Below are 18,621 nucleotides of genomic sequence, written 5' to 3'. Positions count from 1 at the left end.
CCCACCCCTGCTCCCCCTCTTCCCCATGGTCCCCGCCTCTGCCCTGCCCCAGCCCCACCTCTTCCCACTCCTGCTCTGCCCCAGCCCTGCCCCCATTCCACCCCTTTCCCAAAGCCCCCGCCCTTGCTCCACCCCAGCCCAGTCCCGCCCCCACTCCACCCCTCCCCAAAGCCCCCACCCCTGCTCCGCCCCCGACGCACCTCTTCCTGTCCCTGCTCCACCTCCTGTCCCTGCTCCCTGCTCCTGAGGACTGCAGCAGGAGTCAGGCCTACATTCACTGGCGGTGGTAAATGGAGCGACCCAGCCTCAGCCTGCTCCACTCTGCCAGCTCCCATCCGTGCTGCGGGTGAGTGCTGGGCCGGGGGGGAGGGTTCCCCTGCTCCCCAAGTCCCAAGGCTGGGAGCCAGGGGAGCAGATTGAAGCGGGCTGGGGCTGGGGCTGGGTCGCTCCACTTCCCGCCACCCCATGAGTGCGGGGTCGGGCCTGCCCTGCACTCACCGAGTGGCAGGAAGTGGAGCGACCCAGCCCCAACCCTCTCCGCTCTGCTGGCTCGTGCTGGGGGGCGGTTTCCTCCTGCCCCCCAAGCCTGCTCCTGCCACCCTGCAGAGGCCTGAACTGCTCAGTTTCTGGAATGGGGTGCCTCTCTCCTCTCAGTTCACCACCTACATGATATTGTATTAAAACTTACATAAGCATGAGAGAACACTCTTTAATGTATAACCTTGTTACCAAGTTTTCTATAGACACATGACTTATTTACACAGGTATTATCATATTCACAGATTATCCCTGTACAAATTCTTCAGATACTTAAGGAAAAGCATTAAACTTTATTTAGGAGAGTTAAAACATGGACCAAGTTTGCATAATTGGCATTAGATTGCTTATAACACTGGTTTTCCTGTTTTTCTTTAGTAAGCTTGAACCCACAGACTTTAAGCAAAGAAACTAGGAGTCCAATATTGTAAGGACTAAGTAATATTTTCTCACCTTCTTTCCATATATGATGTACCCTTTCTCTCTGTCTTGTGAGGCAGGTCCTTGTGCACCTGGAGCTCCCTCCACTCCTTGTTCACCCTATTGACACAAAATTCAGGATTATTAATTTAACTCGAAAGAATATTTATACTGAGAACATTCATAAATATGTACGTTTCTGAAGAATTTGTACAGGAATAATCTGTTGTATTTGAAAGCATTTCAAACTGAGGCGCTTACCTTATCACCTTTTGGTCCTTGAAAACTCAAGCCCATCTGACCCTGATGAAAAAATTATACATGTATTAATGGATTAGCCAACTTTCCTTTTATAAATATATATGTGTAAGGGTTTTATAAATGTGGTAGATTTGGCCTCAAATCTAACTTCCTGTTTATTCAAATATGGAAAGTCCTTGAGGCCCATATATTTTTCTCCTGACTTAAAAGTTAATTAGCCATAAGCCTGAATTGTTGTTAATATTTTATTATCCATTTCTGGTCATGCCTGGAATGTGCACGACATTTTCAAAACAGCATCAAAAGGCATAGGTCCAGCCATGAGGATATGATCACATTATTTTTGTGAAAAACAAACAGATGGAGGATGAGGAGCAGGGAAACATACAGTTAAGGGGGCTATAAGATTATAACATAGCTTTAATGACAACTAAAATATAGCTATATGTGTGCATGCACATATTTAAATGGACAAATCTCTCACTCATTCTGACAAAAACTCTCTTTTTCCCACCTACCTCTCTTTCAAGACAGATATACGGAAGCAGAGACAATACCAAATGACCTTATAAACATGTCATTATATTTATCTTATTTTTCCCCTGTCTTTAGCTCAACCATGTGTTCATTTTGAAAAGTTGGGCAATGGTAGGACTGCAGAAGGCATGGCAGATGTGGCTTCCAAATAAATATTTGGCTATGATCAATGGGACCACTGTACATCCCACAGGATTTCTGCCCTAATGTTGGCTTTCCCTTTGCCTGTGCACTCAGTGCAGTCCCACAAGCCCTGTGAATACCTGAAACAGTTCTATTTAGGGCATGATAGTCCCAAGTTCTTTGCACTCAGAACTGTACAGTTCCTTGGGCTGAAAAAATATGCATCTGTTGGTTTGGTTTTTGTGTGTGTGCACTTCCGGCCTGTGAAAGTAGAATGAATTAAATTGTAAAAGTAAAATGGCATTGGCCTGCTAAACCCAGGGTTGTGAGCTCAATCCTTGAGGAGGCTATTTAGGGAACTGGGGTAAACAAATCTGTCTGGGGATTGGTCCTGCTTTGAGCAGGGGGTTGGACTAGATGACCACCTAAGGTCCCTTCTAACCCTGACAGTCTATGCACACTAGCTGGGTGGGAGGTGAAGATCTCCCTTCAGTTGACTTATACCAACAAAGACTCTGATTCTACCAGATGCAATATCAAAATGCAACACATGGAACAGAGGCAGATGGCAAATCACGACTAATGCCCATTACGCCAAGATGTACTATTTTTATTTTTACATTTACCTTGCTGTCTACCCCTCCTCTGCACACTCCCTATCGTTTTCTGTCCTAACGCATATTGCAAGGTCTTTAGGGAAAGCATTGTCTTTTTAATAAGTGTGTGTATAGGGCATAGCACAATGAGGTCCTGATACTTACGATCACTCACTCCTTCCCCCTCCCCCCCATACATGAATGAAATTCTCATGAATATTTTAGTGGCATTTCAATTACAAATTTTAACTGATAAATTTTGAAATTTTCAACCAGTTCTGAATAAATAATACAAATAATAGAATATAGCATGTAGTGGTGTTTTGGTCTGGTAGGAGAGCGTATCTTAAAGAATAGCCTACAAAACACATCCCTTTTTTTATGCCTGGTAATTAAGATACAATATTTTATATAAAGACACAAGAGTGCACAGAACATTTGAAGACTAGCACGTCAAAAAATAGCTGCAATGTTTATAACTACAGTACTGTCTATGAAAATCCTTACCTTCTCACCCTTAGGTCCCGGTGGGCCTGGCGGACCCTATAAGACAGGACTTTTTATTAGACCACATGCTATACATTACAGGTAATGTTTTCTGCTTACCACAGACATTAAAAATGCACCATTCTACTGGTGTCTTCATTTTAATGGAGAAAGATCAATAGAATGTTTTTAGTATTTTCTAACTTCCAGAATTTGTCTAAGATCTTACATTAGAGGTGTGATATTGCAGTTAAGAAGTGCTGGAGCTGGTCACTACATGGACAAGAGACACTCATTGCAAACTGCAGGCGCTGCAGGGAGTGGTGCTGGTGATTCAATAGGTAGCGCTCTTCCCTTTGATTCATGCTTGAACCAGTTCCCCAACCTTAGCACATCTGCACTGAAGGTGCCATTTTACAGATGAGGTGTATTTTACACTGAGTCATACCTTGCTCCCTTGTTACACAGCAGTTTTGCAGTGCAGATTGCACAGCAGTGGATTCATAACACAGATTGCCCTGAATGTAGCTCACTATGATGGGAAACATAAATAGTGCTGATTTTTAAAAATAGGATTAACTGGTCCCTGCTTGCTGGTATCTGTGGTATTCTAAAGACCATAGAGGCAGAGAACATATTCTGACATCTACTACACCTGTCAACATATCAAGTAGTTCAGGTGCCTTGAACATTTGGAATTTACCACAATAGGAGACGTTCTACTTAGGAAGAGATTGCCTTTCCTTTGTAGCTGTTCCTAATGGTACCTCTAGGACACTCTCAGCAGCTATTTTGATTTAGATTAGGCTGTGAGACCAGCAACACATTTTCCATGGATTCAGGAGGGGAAAATGTAAAAGTCTATTACAAAACTGTAGAATAGGGGCCAGATTCTAAAAGCCACTGGAGTAAATTAGAGATATTTGCATCCTGCAGAAGCAGTCCCCTGGAGTCTAAGGTCACATAGAAGATGTGCGGTATAGTAGGGACTGAACCTGAGTTGCCCAAGTGTCCTAACTACTGTACCATTCGTCCCCAATACATTAATCATTTAGAGCTTTTTAAATAAAGCAGCATTACATAAATAATCATAAAATGACACTTACTGGAACTCCCGTAATCCCTGGTGGCCCGATGGGGCCTTGGAGCCCTGCCAATCCTGGTATACCCTGTATATAAAAAGGAGCCATTAAAAAGAGATACCTATTGGGCAATTTAATGATGCTTATATATATTATCTGGCTATACCAAAAGGACGGGGGACACCTGATATGATTTTAATCAGGTTGCTACTTTATTATTGGCTCCCTGCCAAACCAGACATAGGAGCCCTGAAACCCCCTGTTCCACTCGTTTAACCAACACCTAATTTTTAAGTCTTTTACCAAGCCATATTATCTAGTCACTGTATCCCTTCCCTGTGGAGTACCTTCCCTGGACATCCATCCCACACTTACACAAAGAGTTGCAACACATAGCTTAACTCCCTTCACACCTCACCTCAACAAAGCCCTCCCTGAACCCGCTGTGGGGAAGGCAAAAAAAAAATGTCACTCCACCTAGGCCAATCTGGTGATGAGGGAAAAATTCCTCCCAGCCTCCCTGAAAAGGCGCGGCTCATGCAATGCCCACAGTGGGGCCTGACCAAACCTGGCATTTTGCCACCTCCAGGGGAGGGAGAGTGGGTGCTGCTTCACACCCCCACATGCCCCAGGAAAAGGGGCTCTACTGTCAGGGCTTGCCTCTTTTAGACTCCTCAGTCAGGGCACCAGGCTGACCTACTCTCCTTTTGTAGCAGCTTCGGAGTCTGTCTCTTCCTCCTCTACCCCCATAAAGCACTGTTCTCTCTCCTTCGGCAAGCCAGACAACACCCCACCTCCACTTAAAGGTGTGGTGGGGGGTTTAGTTAAGACTTACTGGTAGTCCAGGGTGGCCAGGATAACCTTTTTCACCTTTTAGCACATTTGATGGTAAGAACCCAATCACTTCACCTGGGTCTCCCTATCATAGGGGAAGAAAAAAAAATAAAGTTGAATTATATATATGCACACAAATAAAAACATTCATTCTAAAACACTGACATTAAGACTGGAGAAAAGCACTGAAATAACATCTACACAGTCTTTTGGAATCATTTGGGCAGTGTACAAAAATGGTGAGCATTTTACTTGTTTGAATTGATTTAAGCATACCACAAGGAAGCCATTGTAGTTTTTAAAAGCCCTTCAGTGTCAGGTATCCTTGAAATACTCAGTAAAGATTCCAGTACCCATCTTAACTTTTCCCCTTACTTTCCACTTATTGGTGGGAAAATCCCCCTAGTTGCCCATTAAATTTAAGTCTATCCAATCTGAATATCTGGCCTGTGTGCTGGAAACATTTGGAGGTTTTACAGCAAGGGAACCTCCTTCCTAGGCTGTGATCTCTGGCCATTTATACAACCTTGAGACTGCAATAGTCCCCATGACCACCCGACTCTGTGTGGGAGCAGCGGATGATGAATCAGTGTAGTTACACATACTCCAGACCTGCCCCACCCTCAATCTACATTTTCTCCAAAACCTCCCTGCATAGTGGTGCACTGAGAGCTAACATGGAGCTGTGCTCTGTGGCATGTAGAGATGGGAAGGCACAATCTGCATGGACTCCCTGAATCCTGCCCCCATCCTGTCCTGTTGAACCATACCAGTTGTCCTGAGTCCATAGACCTCCATGATTCAAGAAGGATTTACATTCTAGTATGTTTTTTCATTACACTCCAGATTCTACAATACCAGTGAAAACAGTGGAACCTCCTACAGAGCAGAGTACTACTCAATATAAGTAAAGGTGGCAAAATCTGACCACATGATGAACTTGTATCCACCCTTCCCCTACATAGGCTCAGTTTTGCCACCATTATTCATATTGAGTAGTACCATACTTGATTTCAAATCGACTACTTAGAATCATATAATTGTAGGACTGGAAGGGACCTGGAGAAGCCCTCTAGTCCAGTCCCTTGCACACACGGCAGGACTAAGTATTATCTAGACCATCCCTGACAGGTGTTCGTCTAACCTGCTCTTAAAAATCTCCAGTGATGGAGGTTCCACAACCTCCCGAGGCAATTTATTCCACTGCGTAACCACCCTGAGAGTCAGGAAGTTTTTTCCTAATGTCCAACCAAAACTGACCTTGCTGCAATTTAAGCCCATTGCTTCTTGCCCTATCCTCCTCCTTGTAATAACCTTTTATGTAATTGAAACCTGTTATCACATCCCTCCTCAGTCTTCTCTTCTCCAGACTAAACAAATCCAAGTTTTTCAATCTTCCCTCATAGGTCTTGTTTTCTAGTACTTTAATCATTTTTGTTGCTCTTCCTGGACTTTCTCCAGTTTCTCCACATCTTTCCTGAATTGTGGCAACCAGAACTGGACACAATGCTCCAGTTGAGGCCTAATCAGAGCAGAGTAGAGCAGAAGAATTACATCTCATGTCTTGCTTACAACACTCCTACTAATACATCCCAGAATGATGTTTGCTTTTTTTGCAAGTGTTACACTGTTGACTCATATTAAGCTTGTGATCCTCTATGACCCCTAGATCCCTTTCCACTGTATTCCATCTTAAGCAGTCATTTCCCATTTTGTGTGTGTGCAACTGATTGTTCTTTCCTAAGTGGAGTACTTTGCATCTGTTCTTACTGAATTTCATCTATTTAGTATAGACCATTTCTCCTGTTTGTCCAGATCATTTTGAATTTCAATCTTAACCTCAAAAGCATGTGCAACCCCTCCCAGCTTGGCATGGTCTGTAAACTTTACAAGTGTACCCTCTATGCCATTATCTAAATCATCAATGAAGATATTGAACAGAACCGGACCCAAGACCGATCCCTGCAGAACCCCACTTGATATATCCTTCCAGCTTGATTGTGAACCACTGATAACTACTCTCTGGGAATAGGTTTCCAATCAGTTGTGCACCCACTTTATAATAGTTCCATCTAGATTGTATTTTCCTAGTTTGTTTATAAGAAGATCATGTCTACCACTCCCCCTGCCCCCATCCACAAGGCTTGTTACCCTGTCAAAGAAAGCTATTAGGTTGGTTTGACACAATTTGTTCTTGACAAATCCGTGCTGACTGTTACTTATCACCTCACCTTATTATCTTCTAGGTGTCGATAAAATGATTGCTGAACTATTTGCTCCTTTATCTTTCCCATTAGTGAAGATAAGATGACTAGTCTGTAATTGCCCAGGTTGTCCTTATTCCCCTTTTTATAGATTAAGTACAATATTTGCCCTTTTCCAGTCCTCCAGAATCTCTCCCATCTTCCATGACTTTTCAAAGATAATCACTAATGGCTCAGATATCTCCTCTCTCAGCTCCTTGAGTATTCTAGGATGTATTTCATCAAGCCCTGGTGACTTGAACACTTCTAACTTGTCTAAGTAATTTTTAACTTGTTCTTTTCTTATTTTGGTCTCTGATCCTACCTCATTTTCACTGGCATTCATTAAATTAGATGATTAAATTGATACTAAACTTTTTGGTGAAAACTAAAACAAAAAAGTCATTTAGCTCTTCGGTCATTTCCACATTTTCTGTTTTTTTTCCCTCCACCCCCCATTGAGTAACGGGCTTACCCTGTCCTTAGTCTTCCTCTTGCTTCTAATATATTTGTAGAATATTTTCTTGTTACCCTTTATGTCTCTAGCTAGTTTAATCTCATTTTGTGCCTCTGCCTTTCTAATTTTATCCCTACTTAGGGTATGGCTACACTTGCAGCTGTACAGCGCTGGGAGTTAAAGCTGTCTTCGTACAGCTGAGTAGGGAAAGCGCTGCAGTGTGGCCACACTGACAGCTACCAGCGCACTGTCGTGGCCACATTTGCAGCATTCGCAGCGGCATTGGGAGATGTGCATTATGGGCAGCTATCCCTGCATTCAAGTGGCTGCAACGTGCTTTTCAAAAGAGGGGGGGTGGGGTGGAGTGTGACAGGGAGCATGGGGGAGACAGAGAGAGTGGATTTTTGGAGCTGACACCATGTCAGCTCCCTGCCTTGCAAGTTCCGACCCCTTCCCCCACCCCCTCTCATTCACTAAATGCAAATAGCCCTCTTTGTTTTCTTCCTCACAGACCAGATAAGCAGCTGCTCCGAAACGGACTCCCCCCCCCAGCCCGCCGTGCTGCTTCTGTCCTCAAGCAAACACTAGCTGTGGACATTCCAAAGGGATCCTCCTGCCTGCTTCTGCTCATTCACTGCAAACAGTAGCTGTGTTTATTTTTTAGATAAGCAGCTCCGGGAGCCCCAAGTTCACAAGAAAACGAACAGAGGCCTCACAACAAAACAAAGAGTGTTATCTTTACTTAAAAGCATTATAGGAAGGTTCTGGAGGTCAGTTACAGTGTAGTAAGATTAATCACTGTTTACCAGCGCTGTTCTCTTTATTCCTCTCATTAAGGTGGAGTACAACCAGCGCTGTAGCCAGGGAGATACAGCGCTGTATGTGCCTTGTCAGTGTGGACGGGGAGTAAGTTACAGCGCTGTAAAGCCACCATCAGCGCTGTAACTCTCAAGTGTAGCCACGGCTTTACTTGTGTTATTTGTTTATATTCTTCTGTTGTAGTTTGACCTAATTTTCATTTTTTGTTGGACTTTTTTTGAGTTCCAGATAATTGAAGATCTCCTGGTTAAGCAAGGGTGGTCTCTTGCCATACTTGAATTGATCTAATCACATGGGGTTGAACAGTTCCTCAACTCCTCTTCCACTAACTTAAATCACACCTGGTTGTACCAGCTCTGAATTTAGCCATAGTGTGTCAAAATCCTATATAAAATGGTCAGGGGAACCCTAACAGCATAGAATAAATGAAGAATTTTCCTCGAAGTAAATCAACTTATACCTAAAATAAGGCAATAATATTTATCCGAATTACACCTCTACCCCGATATAACGCTGTCCTCGGGAGCCAAAAAATCTTACCGCGTTATAGGTGAAACCGTGTTATATCGAACTAGCTTTGATCCACCACAGCGTGCAGCCCCGCCTCCCCCAGGGCACTGCTTTACCGCGTTATATACGAATTCATGTTATATCAGGTCGCGTTATTTTGGGGTAGAGGTATACTTATTGTAAATTAAGTTATTCACATCTTTGCTTCACTATTTGGTATCAAATGATGCCATTTTCATAAATTCTGAACAAATCACAGCCCTTTGTGATTAAGTTATGTTGCTTCTAAAAGTTGTTTACCTATGCACAAATGTATAGAAAAGAATCATTAAAGTGCATCAATGTTATTTTACCATGAATCATTTCCTCCCATATGAGAGAAAGAGGCACGGGTCTTTTTATGACTAAAAGTCTTGTCATGACAAAACCGTGATTACACTTATGATTTATATGCAAACTGCAGTTTCAAATTATATCCATTAATTTTATATTCATATGTCAAACCCTTTCATAGTCACAGCATTTCATTCCTTAGAAAGACAAAGTTATACACATTTCATTACGTAGAAAGTTAGTTTTTATAAATTAAATTTCAACTATTTGTTCAACAAACATAAGATCTTGGTCATGTTTTTGGCTGTTTTCAAGGAGAGTTTGTGGAAAATTGACTGGAAAGCTGACATGTTGGAGTTATCTCAAACCTGATAATGTCAAAAGAAATGCATGCCTGAATCTTAAAAATGAATTTAAGTCTTTATATATCAGGGAGTGGGCATAAAACACCTGCTTAACAGCATCTACTATTTTCTTTTAGGCCCTGATCCTACAAAGATTCATGCAAGTGCTTAAAATTTATGCACTATGAGAAGTCCCATGGCAGCTAATGGGACTACCTCACAGTGTACGAAGTCAAGCATGTGTGTAAATCTTTGCCACATCAATACCTAAGTAAGGGCTGCTACTTTTGATGTGCATAGGTAATCTGATTTTTAACTTTTGAAAGCAATATATGAATGCATTTGATTTTAAAGACAAACGTACCTTAATTCCAGGAGATCCTGGAGGTCCCTAGAAAATAAATACTTAAAATGTATTATTTTTTCTCATACATATTATCAGTATTATACAATTTTTAATAACACTTAAAATGTCAAGAATCAGAGTTGGAAGGAATGAATTAGGTATCAAAATGTTTGCTTACTATTAACCCAACCAATCCAGGTAAACCTGGAGGACCAACAGGACCTATTTCACCCTAAGGGAACAGAGAAATTGACTTTGTTTAGGAAACACATTAATATTTTTTACAAAATATGTACAAAGAAATTGTTAAAAATGTAAATGTCACCTTTGTGCCATTGCAACCTGGGATACCAGGTGGACCTGGTGGGCCATCTTGTCCAGGGATGCCCTGCCAATAGGAGAAAGCAGAAAAGTAATAAATGTTATATTAATCCTCACCTGATGTCTCTAGTAAAACCATGGGGCTCTTTGTAAATAAATGTATGCTTCATACATACAGGAAGACCTGGATTTCCTGGATATCCTGATGCACCTGGTGGGCCCTGTAATTAATGAACATATATTAAAAATTAAAAGCAAAGACATCAAAATTCCCAATAAAATACAAAATTATGGGCCTGATCTAATTATGGTCCTTTTAGAGCTGATCAAAATGGAAAACTTTCCCTGAACATATTTTTGCAAAGACTTTTCATCAAAATTTCAATCACTCTATTGGAGTGGTGGGCAACTTGTGGCCTATCAGGGTAATCTGATTGCAGGCCACGAGACATTTTGCTGATGTTGACCATTCGCAGGCACAGCCTCCTGCAGCTCCCAGTGGCCACAGTTTGCTGTTCCCAGCCAATAGGAACTGCAGGAAGTGGCAGCCAGCACGTCCCTCCAGCCTGCCGCTTCCTGCAGCTCCCATTGGCTGTGAATGGCAAGCCGTGGCCACTGGGAGCTGCGGGGGTCTGTGCCTGTGGACAGTCAACATCAGCAAAATGTATCACGGCCCAAAATCAGATTACCCTGATTGGCTGCAGGTTGCCCACCACTGCTCTGTAGGCTAGGTGGAAAATAATAATAAAAACAAATCCAAGAAAGTTTTCATTTTGTTCCAAAACATGCTGAAAAATCTTTGATCAGCTCCATTTCCATTCTGTTCAATGAGAATTGGATCAGAACTGAAATGCACAGTTAATGCTGCTAAGGAGTACATATTTTATACATTTGCCACTGTCATTCATAATATGAAATCTACAGCAATCTCCTTTTTACATTAAAAGAGGATGCTACTATACTGCTGTAGATACTTCTCTGTCTTACATAAGCCATGACCAATTCACCAATTTAATTTTTATTGCTCAGAAAAATCACAGTGTTGAAACGCTTATACTATTTTTCTCAAATACTTTGCAAGTTTAACAAATCAGCATTTTGTCCAGGCCTGTCCTTTCCAATGTACTAACTTATTTAGTCTTCCAGTGATTTCTAATGTGGGTGTTGGGGAGCAGGAAAGACAGATATAGTTGTTTTAGCTTGGGTATGTAATTTCATATCCAATGTTGTAGCATTATTAAATGCCCAATCTACTGGTACTGCTAGTGGTGACCACAAATACAGTTGGTATATGTTCACCCAAATTAGTGTAACACAGTGCCCCTGGGTGTGTCTATCATCAACAGTGGAGTTGACTTTAAGACCTCTGAGTCTAACAATGTAAGCTGCTAGTGCCTGAGCTACAGCTATTAACTCAAAGGCTGACTCAGCTTCTATGTGGTCTAACCATGAGAGGGCACTAATCAGCCATAGTAGGTAAGCCTATTTGAGACTATGGGCAAGAAAGCCGTGGGTATAAAAAATATCACAGGAAATACAACATATTCAAGTTCTCTTTCATTATTATTATATCATTAATTTAGAGTTCCCCAAAAGAGCTAGGCACCTCACAAAACAAATAAAGACATGGCCAATGCCCTGGCAAGTATACAAGCTAAAATGAACATGACAGATGAAAGTGTCAAATGCACAGCTTAGGAAAGTAAGAAGAAGCACAAGAGAGTGGCGTCAATAAGATCACAGAGATACTCAGAAAGGGCCTGGTCTAGCACTACTGAAGTTAATGGATGTTTTGCCTTTGACTTTAATGGTTGCAGCATTGAGCCCCCTGCCATACACACAGATTAATGTTTCTGTTAACTTGTGTGTAAGTGTATCTCTCCTGTCCTCCCTGATCCTTCCTACAGGAGAGACAGCAGAAGTGATTTTTTTTAAGGAGGCTTTTAAAGTAGGTGAGAGAGGTGACTTAGTGAACAAGCTTGAGCAGGGGTTTCCAAGTATAACGGAGCATGAGAAAAGACAACCTTTGGAAGAGAGGGAAGCATGAAGACTATCAAGACCAGTATAAATGGTAGAGTAATAAGGACCAGGTAGGTAATGTGAGAGGACATAGGCAGGGGCAGCATGCTGCAGACCCTTGAAGGCGAGAGCAAGAATTTTGAAACTAACAGGCAGCCATTGACTAACTCAAAGAGGGGGCTGACATTATTTTGCACTTGGCAAAGAGCAAACACATCTAATGAAAAATTAAGTTAACCATTAAGACTTAAAAATCTTAACCTACATTCTTCAAAATTATTAAAACTAAACGTAAGCAGATACTCACCCTCGTTCCTTTTGTTCCTGGGAGCCCTGGTTCTCCAGTATCACCCTGTAAGAAAAATGGAATATATTGGTCTTTCACAGCAACAAGGGTTTAGGGAACTCTTCCCACTTAAGTATTAAATGTACCCTACCTTAATTCCTGGTGGCCCAGGGGGACCTTCGGGTCCTTGCATTCCAGGAAACCCAATTAAACCTTGTAGCCCAGGCAAACCTCTTTCACCCTGTAAAGAAAAAGAACACTTCAATAAGAAGAACACTTCAACCTTAGAAAAACTGGTTCTGCTGCTTCTAACTACCAATATTTCCAGAGACGAGGTTGGTGAGATAATATCTTTTATGGGACCAACTTCACTCACCTTGTCTCTCTAATATCCTGGGACTGACACAGCTACAATAACACTACATACAATAGTATACTACCCCTTGTAAAGCTGAGATAGCTGTCAATAGATAGCAGATTACAGATGATATCTAGGCGGAGTTAAAACATCTGAGTTTGGTATTTGATGGAGAAATCTAACAGCTATAAAATTGATGTTAATGTGTATAGAAACGTGTTTCAATGAAGGGAGAACAAAGGAGGCAGAGGCACACAGATAGAAGAGTAATTTGTTTATTTTAAACAAGAAAACGTATTTGTCTCAGTCTTCCTGAGCAAAGTTCTACATGATGACTCATGGTACCACAGGCATGACTATCCACCATGGGCACTGCACAGCCCCCTGCACCTTTTCCTCCATTATGATCTTTTTAGGAGTAGTTGCACTCCTACAAAGCTGCCATTAAGTCTAGTAGTAAATTACATACCTCTGAACTGTAAATGTAAGGTCACAAGTGTCAAATGGGGAAGGTTGCATTATGAACTACCATCCTCACTCCTCTTGTTCATTCCAGCAGCTTTCATGGGGCTAGACTCGGCCAGTTATATATAGCTTTGAGTCCCAGAAGATGGAGCAGAGCCCAAGTGCCCTAGGAGAAGTTTGGGGTAAAATTTCCTCCTAGGTGGCTCAATGAACAGACTGCACCATCTATTAGAATCTTCTTTCCTGATCTCTGGGCCAAAAGAGTGATTTTCAAGATATTCGTGCTGAAAAGTATCCTTCTATAAATTAGTACAGTCCCATATTTATTTAAATCAGATAATTCTTTTGTTAACAGCCAGAAAACTAAATCTATCCCACATTATGGATTAATCCTGTAGCTACTTAATGCTCACTAACTTAGAGCTCTATATGAAACCAGCAAGAGTTTTGCATGCACTGAACAAGGATTATTATTTTTTAGTTTTATTACAGTAGCACTGAGAGGCTGAGAATGTGGCTTTAATATGCTAGACACTGTACTCAGAAATTTTAAAAGACAGTTCCAGTCTTGAAAAGTTCAGCAATCCAAGCATACCAAATAGTCAAAGGGTAAGGGAAAAGGAAATAACACAATTAGTATGAGCTGAGTGATGATTGACTGATATCATGTGAGTTGTACTGTTTTGTTTTGTTTCTTGTGGGGTGTAGTTTTGTGTTTTTTAATTCTTTGGGTGTGGGTTTTGTTAGGATGGCATTAGCTAGATGGAAAGACAAAGGAAGGGAGAGGGGACAGAAAAAGGAGTACAAGAGGGGCAGGGGAGAAGAGGGAGGGAGGGACAGAGAAAGAAAGAGGGGCATAAGAATGCATGTGGAGTGAGGATGAGGTGAAAGGAATGTGAGGGAAGGGGCAAGAGTGGGCTAAAGCAAACAGCCAGTCAGCAGAGAATCTCCTGAGTAAAAATGGTAGAAAGCTGCCTGATGGTTCCATCAGTGTCCAAGGGTCTCTGCTGAGGCTCCTTTTGTGTCTGCTCCTGCTGGCTTGAGTTTCTCTAGACTGGCTCCTTCTTGGAATTTTCTTTCTTCCCCAAGCCCACATATCTCTGGGGAAGTGGGATCCTAAAGCCTCCAGAGGCATCTGCCATGCACATTTCTACATCCAGGGGGGCTAAACACAGTTGCAGGCATACTACCACCACACAACACTCGGGAAAATCACTCAAAAGGAGCTGAGGGGCAATCCCCCAACACACTGCCAAGAAGTGATCAAAATGGAATTTATTCCTGAAGAAAATTTGAGTTTGCATCAATTTAAATGCAGAAAATTTTTGTCTGAACACCAAAATATTATGATTTGGCAAAGGTCCCACTGTACCTCCTGGGAGTCCTAATTTGGAGGCTTTATGCTCTCATTTGCCTCTATGGACTGGTTTCCCTGGGTTCCCTAGTTGGACTACATCTCCCATGCTGCATTAGAGTCTCTCTTCTCTTGGAGAGGAAAGGCAGTGCATTATGGGAGTCGCTGACCATGGTGTATCATGGAACATGAGGCTCCACCTCAGCATTTCCAAATTGAAATATTTAGGGTTTGGAGCAAAATATATATATATATATAATTTTCCACTGAAAGACGGCACTGTTCCCCCCAAAATTAATTTACTCAAAAAACTAATTTTTGTCAAAAACAATTTTTCTGTTGCTTAAATGGCATGACTACTACTACACACCATGTTGATGCCACCACGTTTTCTTAAGAATACTAAAATCCCAGGCAGTGTAAAAGACCACGACAAAAGAAAACACAAACAGAGAAATTAAGGAACACATTTCTGAATCTGCAGTAAAAAAGGTATAAAATTCTAACTGTATAATTGGTTTTAAAAACATTTTAAGGAAGAATACACAAAGATCCAGGAAGAGGCATCTGACTAAATATGGTTGTAATTATTCTAAAATCTGGAGTATATCAGAAATGCTAAATGGATTACTGAGGTACATAAACCCCATGCTTTGGCTGGCTTGTTGCACTGCAGTAGCAAGTACATCTACAAAGAACAGATGTTACCTCATTTACAAGCAGGATTTTACAATGAAACCTGAACACTTGCTCCTGTGACCTGCTGGGAGATGAATTAGGGATACAGAAGATATCAATACAGTTGTCCACTGCTCAAGGAAAGTACATGTGCAAGTGAAGGGAAAAAATGACCTCCAGTACATGTACGTAATGTAACTAATACTTTTCATTCAAGGATCTCAAAGCATTTTATAAACTGAGCGCATCATAACACCCTTGTGAGATGGGAAAATATTTTTTCACTCATTCTACATATGGGTAAAATTGAAGCACTGAATGATTATGGGCCTGATTCTCATCTACATGTGCTGGCAATGTAAAGGGGCCTCATGGTAAATGTAAATAGCTCAGTTTAAGGCCAAAGTCTCTTCATGCTGCCAGAGCAGTTTAAATGGGACCTTACAGTAAATGAAAATCAGGCTCTAAGTAACTTGCTCCAGCTCACCCAGAGCTATTTGTTACTTCGCCATCTGCCCAGAGTAAGGGACAGCATGCAGCTGTATTAGGTTTGCCTGGCATCCGTTTTTCGAATGGAACACCCGGTTGAAGAGGGACACTGGTGGCTCTGGTCAGCACCACTAAACGGGCCATTAAAAGTCTGCTCAGCGGCGCACTGGGGCTAAGGCAGACTTCCTGCCTGCTCTGGCTCCGCATGGCTCGCGGAAGCGGCTGGCATGTTCCTGTGGCCCGTAGTCACAGGGGTGGCCAGGGAGACTCCATGTGCTGCCCCAACCCTGAGAGCCGGCTCTCCAATTCCCATTGGCCGGGAACCCAGAGCCCCCACCCCTGCCACACTCCAAACCCCTCAGCCCAGACCCCCTTCCTGCACCCCAAACTCCTCATCCCTGGCCCCACACCAGATCCTCCACCCCCAGCTGGAGCCCTCACCTCCTCTCCAGACCCCAACCCCCTGCACCAGCCCTGAGCCCCTCCCACACCCCAAACCTCTCATCTCTGGCCCCACTCTAGAGCCTGCACCTCCAGCCAGAATCCTCACCCCCGCTGCACCCCAACACCCTGCCCCCGCCCAGTGAAAATGAGTGAGGGTGGGGGAGAGCAAGCGACGGAGGAAGGGGGGACAGAGTGAGCAGGGGCAGGGCTTATGAGAAGGGGTGTGGCCTCAGAGCAGGGGCAGGGCAGGGACAGGGTAAGGATGCTCGGTTTTCTGCAATGAGAAAGTTGGCAACCCTAAGCTGTGTTGGCCCAGGAGTGAAGAAGAGAATACATACAGTTTCAATCTCTGTTTCTCCTCTCATCTCCCTGCACACAGAACATGGGAGTAAGTTACTTTATCTCTGTTTGGGGAGCAACTTATTGCCTGCTCTGCACCTGGCTGGTTAATCTAGCAGGCAAATAGGGGGAGAGGGGCCAGGGCTCTTGGCTCTCTCTGTCCCTTGCCTGCCTACTTTCTTGCAGGGTAGCCTCCTCTCCTATTTTTCCCCCTCTCCTCACCATGGCTGGAGTCAAAATCTTACCAGGATCAAGTAGACTATTAAGGGAGCCTAATTCCCCTGTGCAGCCACGGGAAGGCTGGTCCAATCTAGTCCCCAGTGAGTCAGTGGCAAGGTCAGCAATGGAAACCAAGTGTCTTGGCTTCCAGTCTCCTTCCTCTACTCATTTGATTACAGAAGATGCCAATACATTCACTCTGGTTTAATAGAACCTTGGCCTCAGTGGGACCAACATCTAGTAACTGATAGAAAATTTATCCTGGGAACTGGAGCAAGAAAAACTGACCCAAATAAACATCCCCCTACAGAAGCTGGCGAGCATCAGTAAACAGCTGCTGTCCCAGTTATTTTCGAAGAATTCAGATCTCCAGTGGTGATGCACAAAAAAGCCAAGAATCTGAGTGTAAGGGCTACACAGGGCAGTCATTCCAGTTCCAACTTATGCAGCTGCAAAATCTTGGAAAGTAACTCTGAGTTGACTTTTCCTACTTAAAAATTGATTCATAGGATTCAGAAATTAAAACAGATATAAGCAACACCCCTTAGTCATCTTCACCTCTATTGATTCCATGTAAATTGTAGGAAAACACAAAAGAAGAATTCATTACAATGAATTCAGCTAGCATGATAAACACTATGGTTGTCACTGTGGTGCAGCTGAAAAATAGGTAATAATTAATGTTGCATGAAATTGTCTGTTGAAATTGCTCTTTACGGTCCAGCTCTTGCACAATGCATCAAGTGTCTTTACAATACAGACAAACATAGAAATTAAAAATTAAAAACAATTTGATAGCTCTCTAGTGAGAAGTAAACATGTTCAGAATATAGCCATATAGGCTGATCTTCTCACTGGCACTAACCCTTCCAAATTAGCCATGAAATACTGTTTCACACATGGAACAACTGCAGATCATTATTCAAGACAGTTACATGCAATTAGTATTTTCAAAATTTTTGCTCCAATACATTTGGCGCAGAGAGTGGAAAATAATCAACATTAGATTATAAATTATGTTTCCTACCTTTCAGGATGAAGACACTTGACAAAAAGATACTTGGACTCAAGTCACTGGGAACAAAGATACAGGCCAAAATTTTCAGAAACAGGATCCTAGGATCCCAGTTAGGATCCTAAATCCAGATTTGGGCACTTAAGGATGGGATTTTTAAAATCCCCTAAGTGACTTAGGAGCACAAGTCCCAGTTACTTCATACTTGTGCTCCTAGGTCCTTTAGGAGCTTTTGAAAATCCCACTCTTAGGTACCTACATAAGGACTTTAGGCTATTTTTCACAATTACGGCCTTAGAGAAGAAACTGAAAGCCTGTTATAACTGATTCCTAGAATAAGTGTGGTCCCAATGGCTGCATTCAGCCACCAGGGACTTCATGTTCAAGTACCATGACTTTTGGGGGGTCATGTGGCTACCATGCGGCTATATACACTTTTGCTATACACTATACACAACCAACTTTTTAAAAAAATGGATATAGTTAGTGATAACTGTATACATGTTGTATAAGTTAAGAGTACTTATTATTCTTTACATTGAAGACATTTATTTTTTATTGATTACGCTTTCAAATAACCACAGGACTAGATTGTCACTAATACAATATTTTAACTCTCAAAACTGCAGCCACTATGAATTTGCTGTGGCACTTGAGCAGTTACACTAAAAATTCATTTGATAACCATTGCCCAGAGTAGCTGTAA

General features: G+C 42.3%; 1 protein-coding gene across 1 annotated transcript in view; it reads right to left on the bottom strand.

Annotated features, from left to right (window-relative positions):
- Positions 1 to 18,621, bottom strand: part of COL4A1 (collagen type IV alpha 1 chain) — a 224,624-nt gene that overhangs the window by 103,081 nt on the left and 102,922 nt on the right. The window contains exons 3-13 of the mRNA XM_050946956.1: positions 12,706 to 12,795; positions 12,576 to 12,620; positions 10,426 to 10,470; positions 10,254 to 10,316; positions 10,107 to 10,160; positions 9,947 to 9,973; positions 4,878 to 4,961; positions 4,067 to 4,129; positions 2,982 to 3,017; positions 1,219 to 1,260; positions 991 to 1,077 (exon numbers count right to left, since the gene is read on the bottom strand). Of these exons, the coding sequence (XP_050802913.1) occupies positions 991 to 1,077; positions 1,219 to 1,260; positions 2,982 to 3,017; positions 4,067 to 4,129; positions 4,878 to 4,961; positions 9,947 to 9,973; positions 10,107 to 10,160; positions 10,254 to 10,316; positions 10,426 to 10,470; positions 12,576 to 12,620; positions 12,706 to 12,795 (636 nt within the window). The remainder of the gene's footprint in view (positions 1 to 990; positions 1,078 to 1,218; positions 1,261 to 2,981; positions 3,018 to 4,066; positions 4,130 to 4,877; positions 4,962 to 9,946; positions 9,974 to 10,106; positions 10,161 to 10,253; positions 10,317 to 10,425; positions 10,471 to 12,575; positions 12,621 to 12,705; positions 12,796 to 18,621) is intronic.

The sequence above is a fragment of the Gopherus flavomarginatus genome, chromosome 1 (genome assembly GCF_025201925.1).
Source record: "Gopherus flavomarginatus isolate rGopFla2 chromosome 1, rGopFla2.mat.asm, whole genome shotgun sequence".
NCBI classification, from domain to species: Eukaryota; Metazoa; Chordata; order Testudines; family Testudinidae; genus Gopherus; species Gopherus flavomarginatus.
This window is presented reverse-complemented; position numbering and strand designations above follow the sequence as displayed.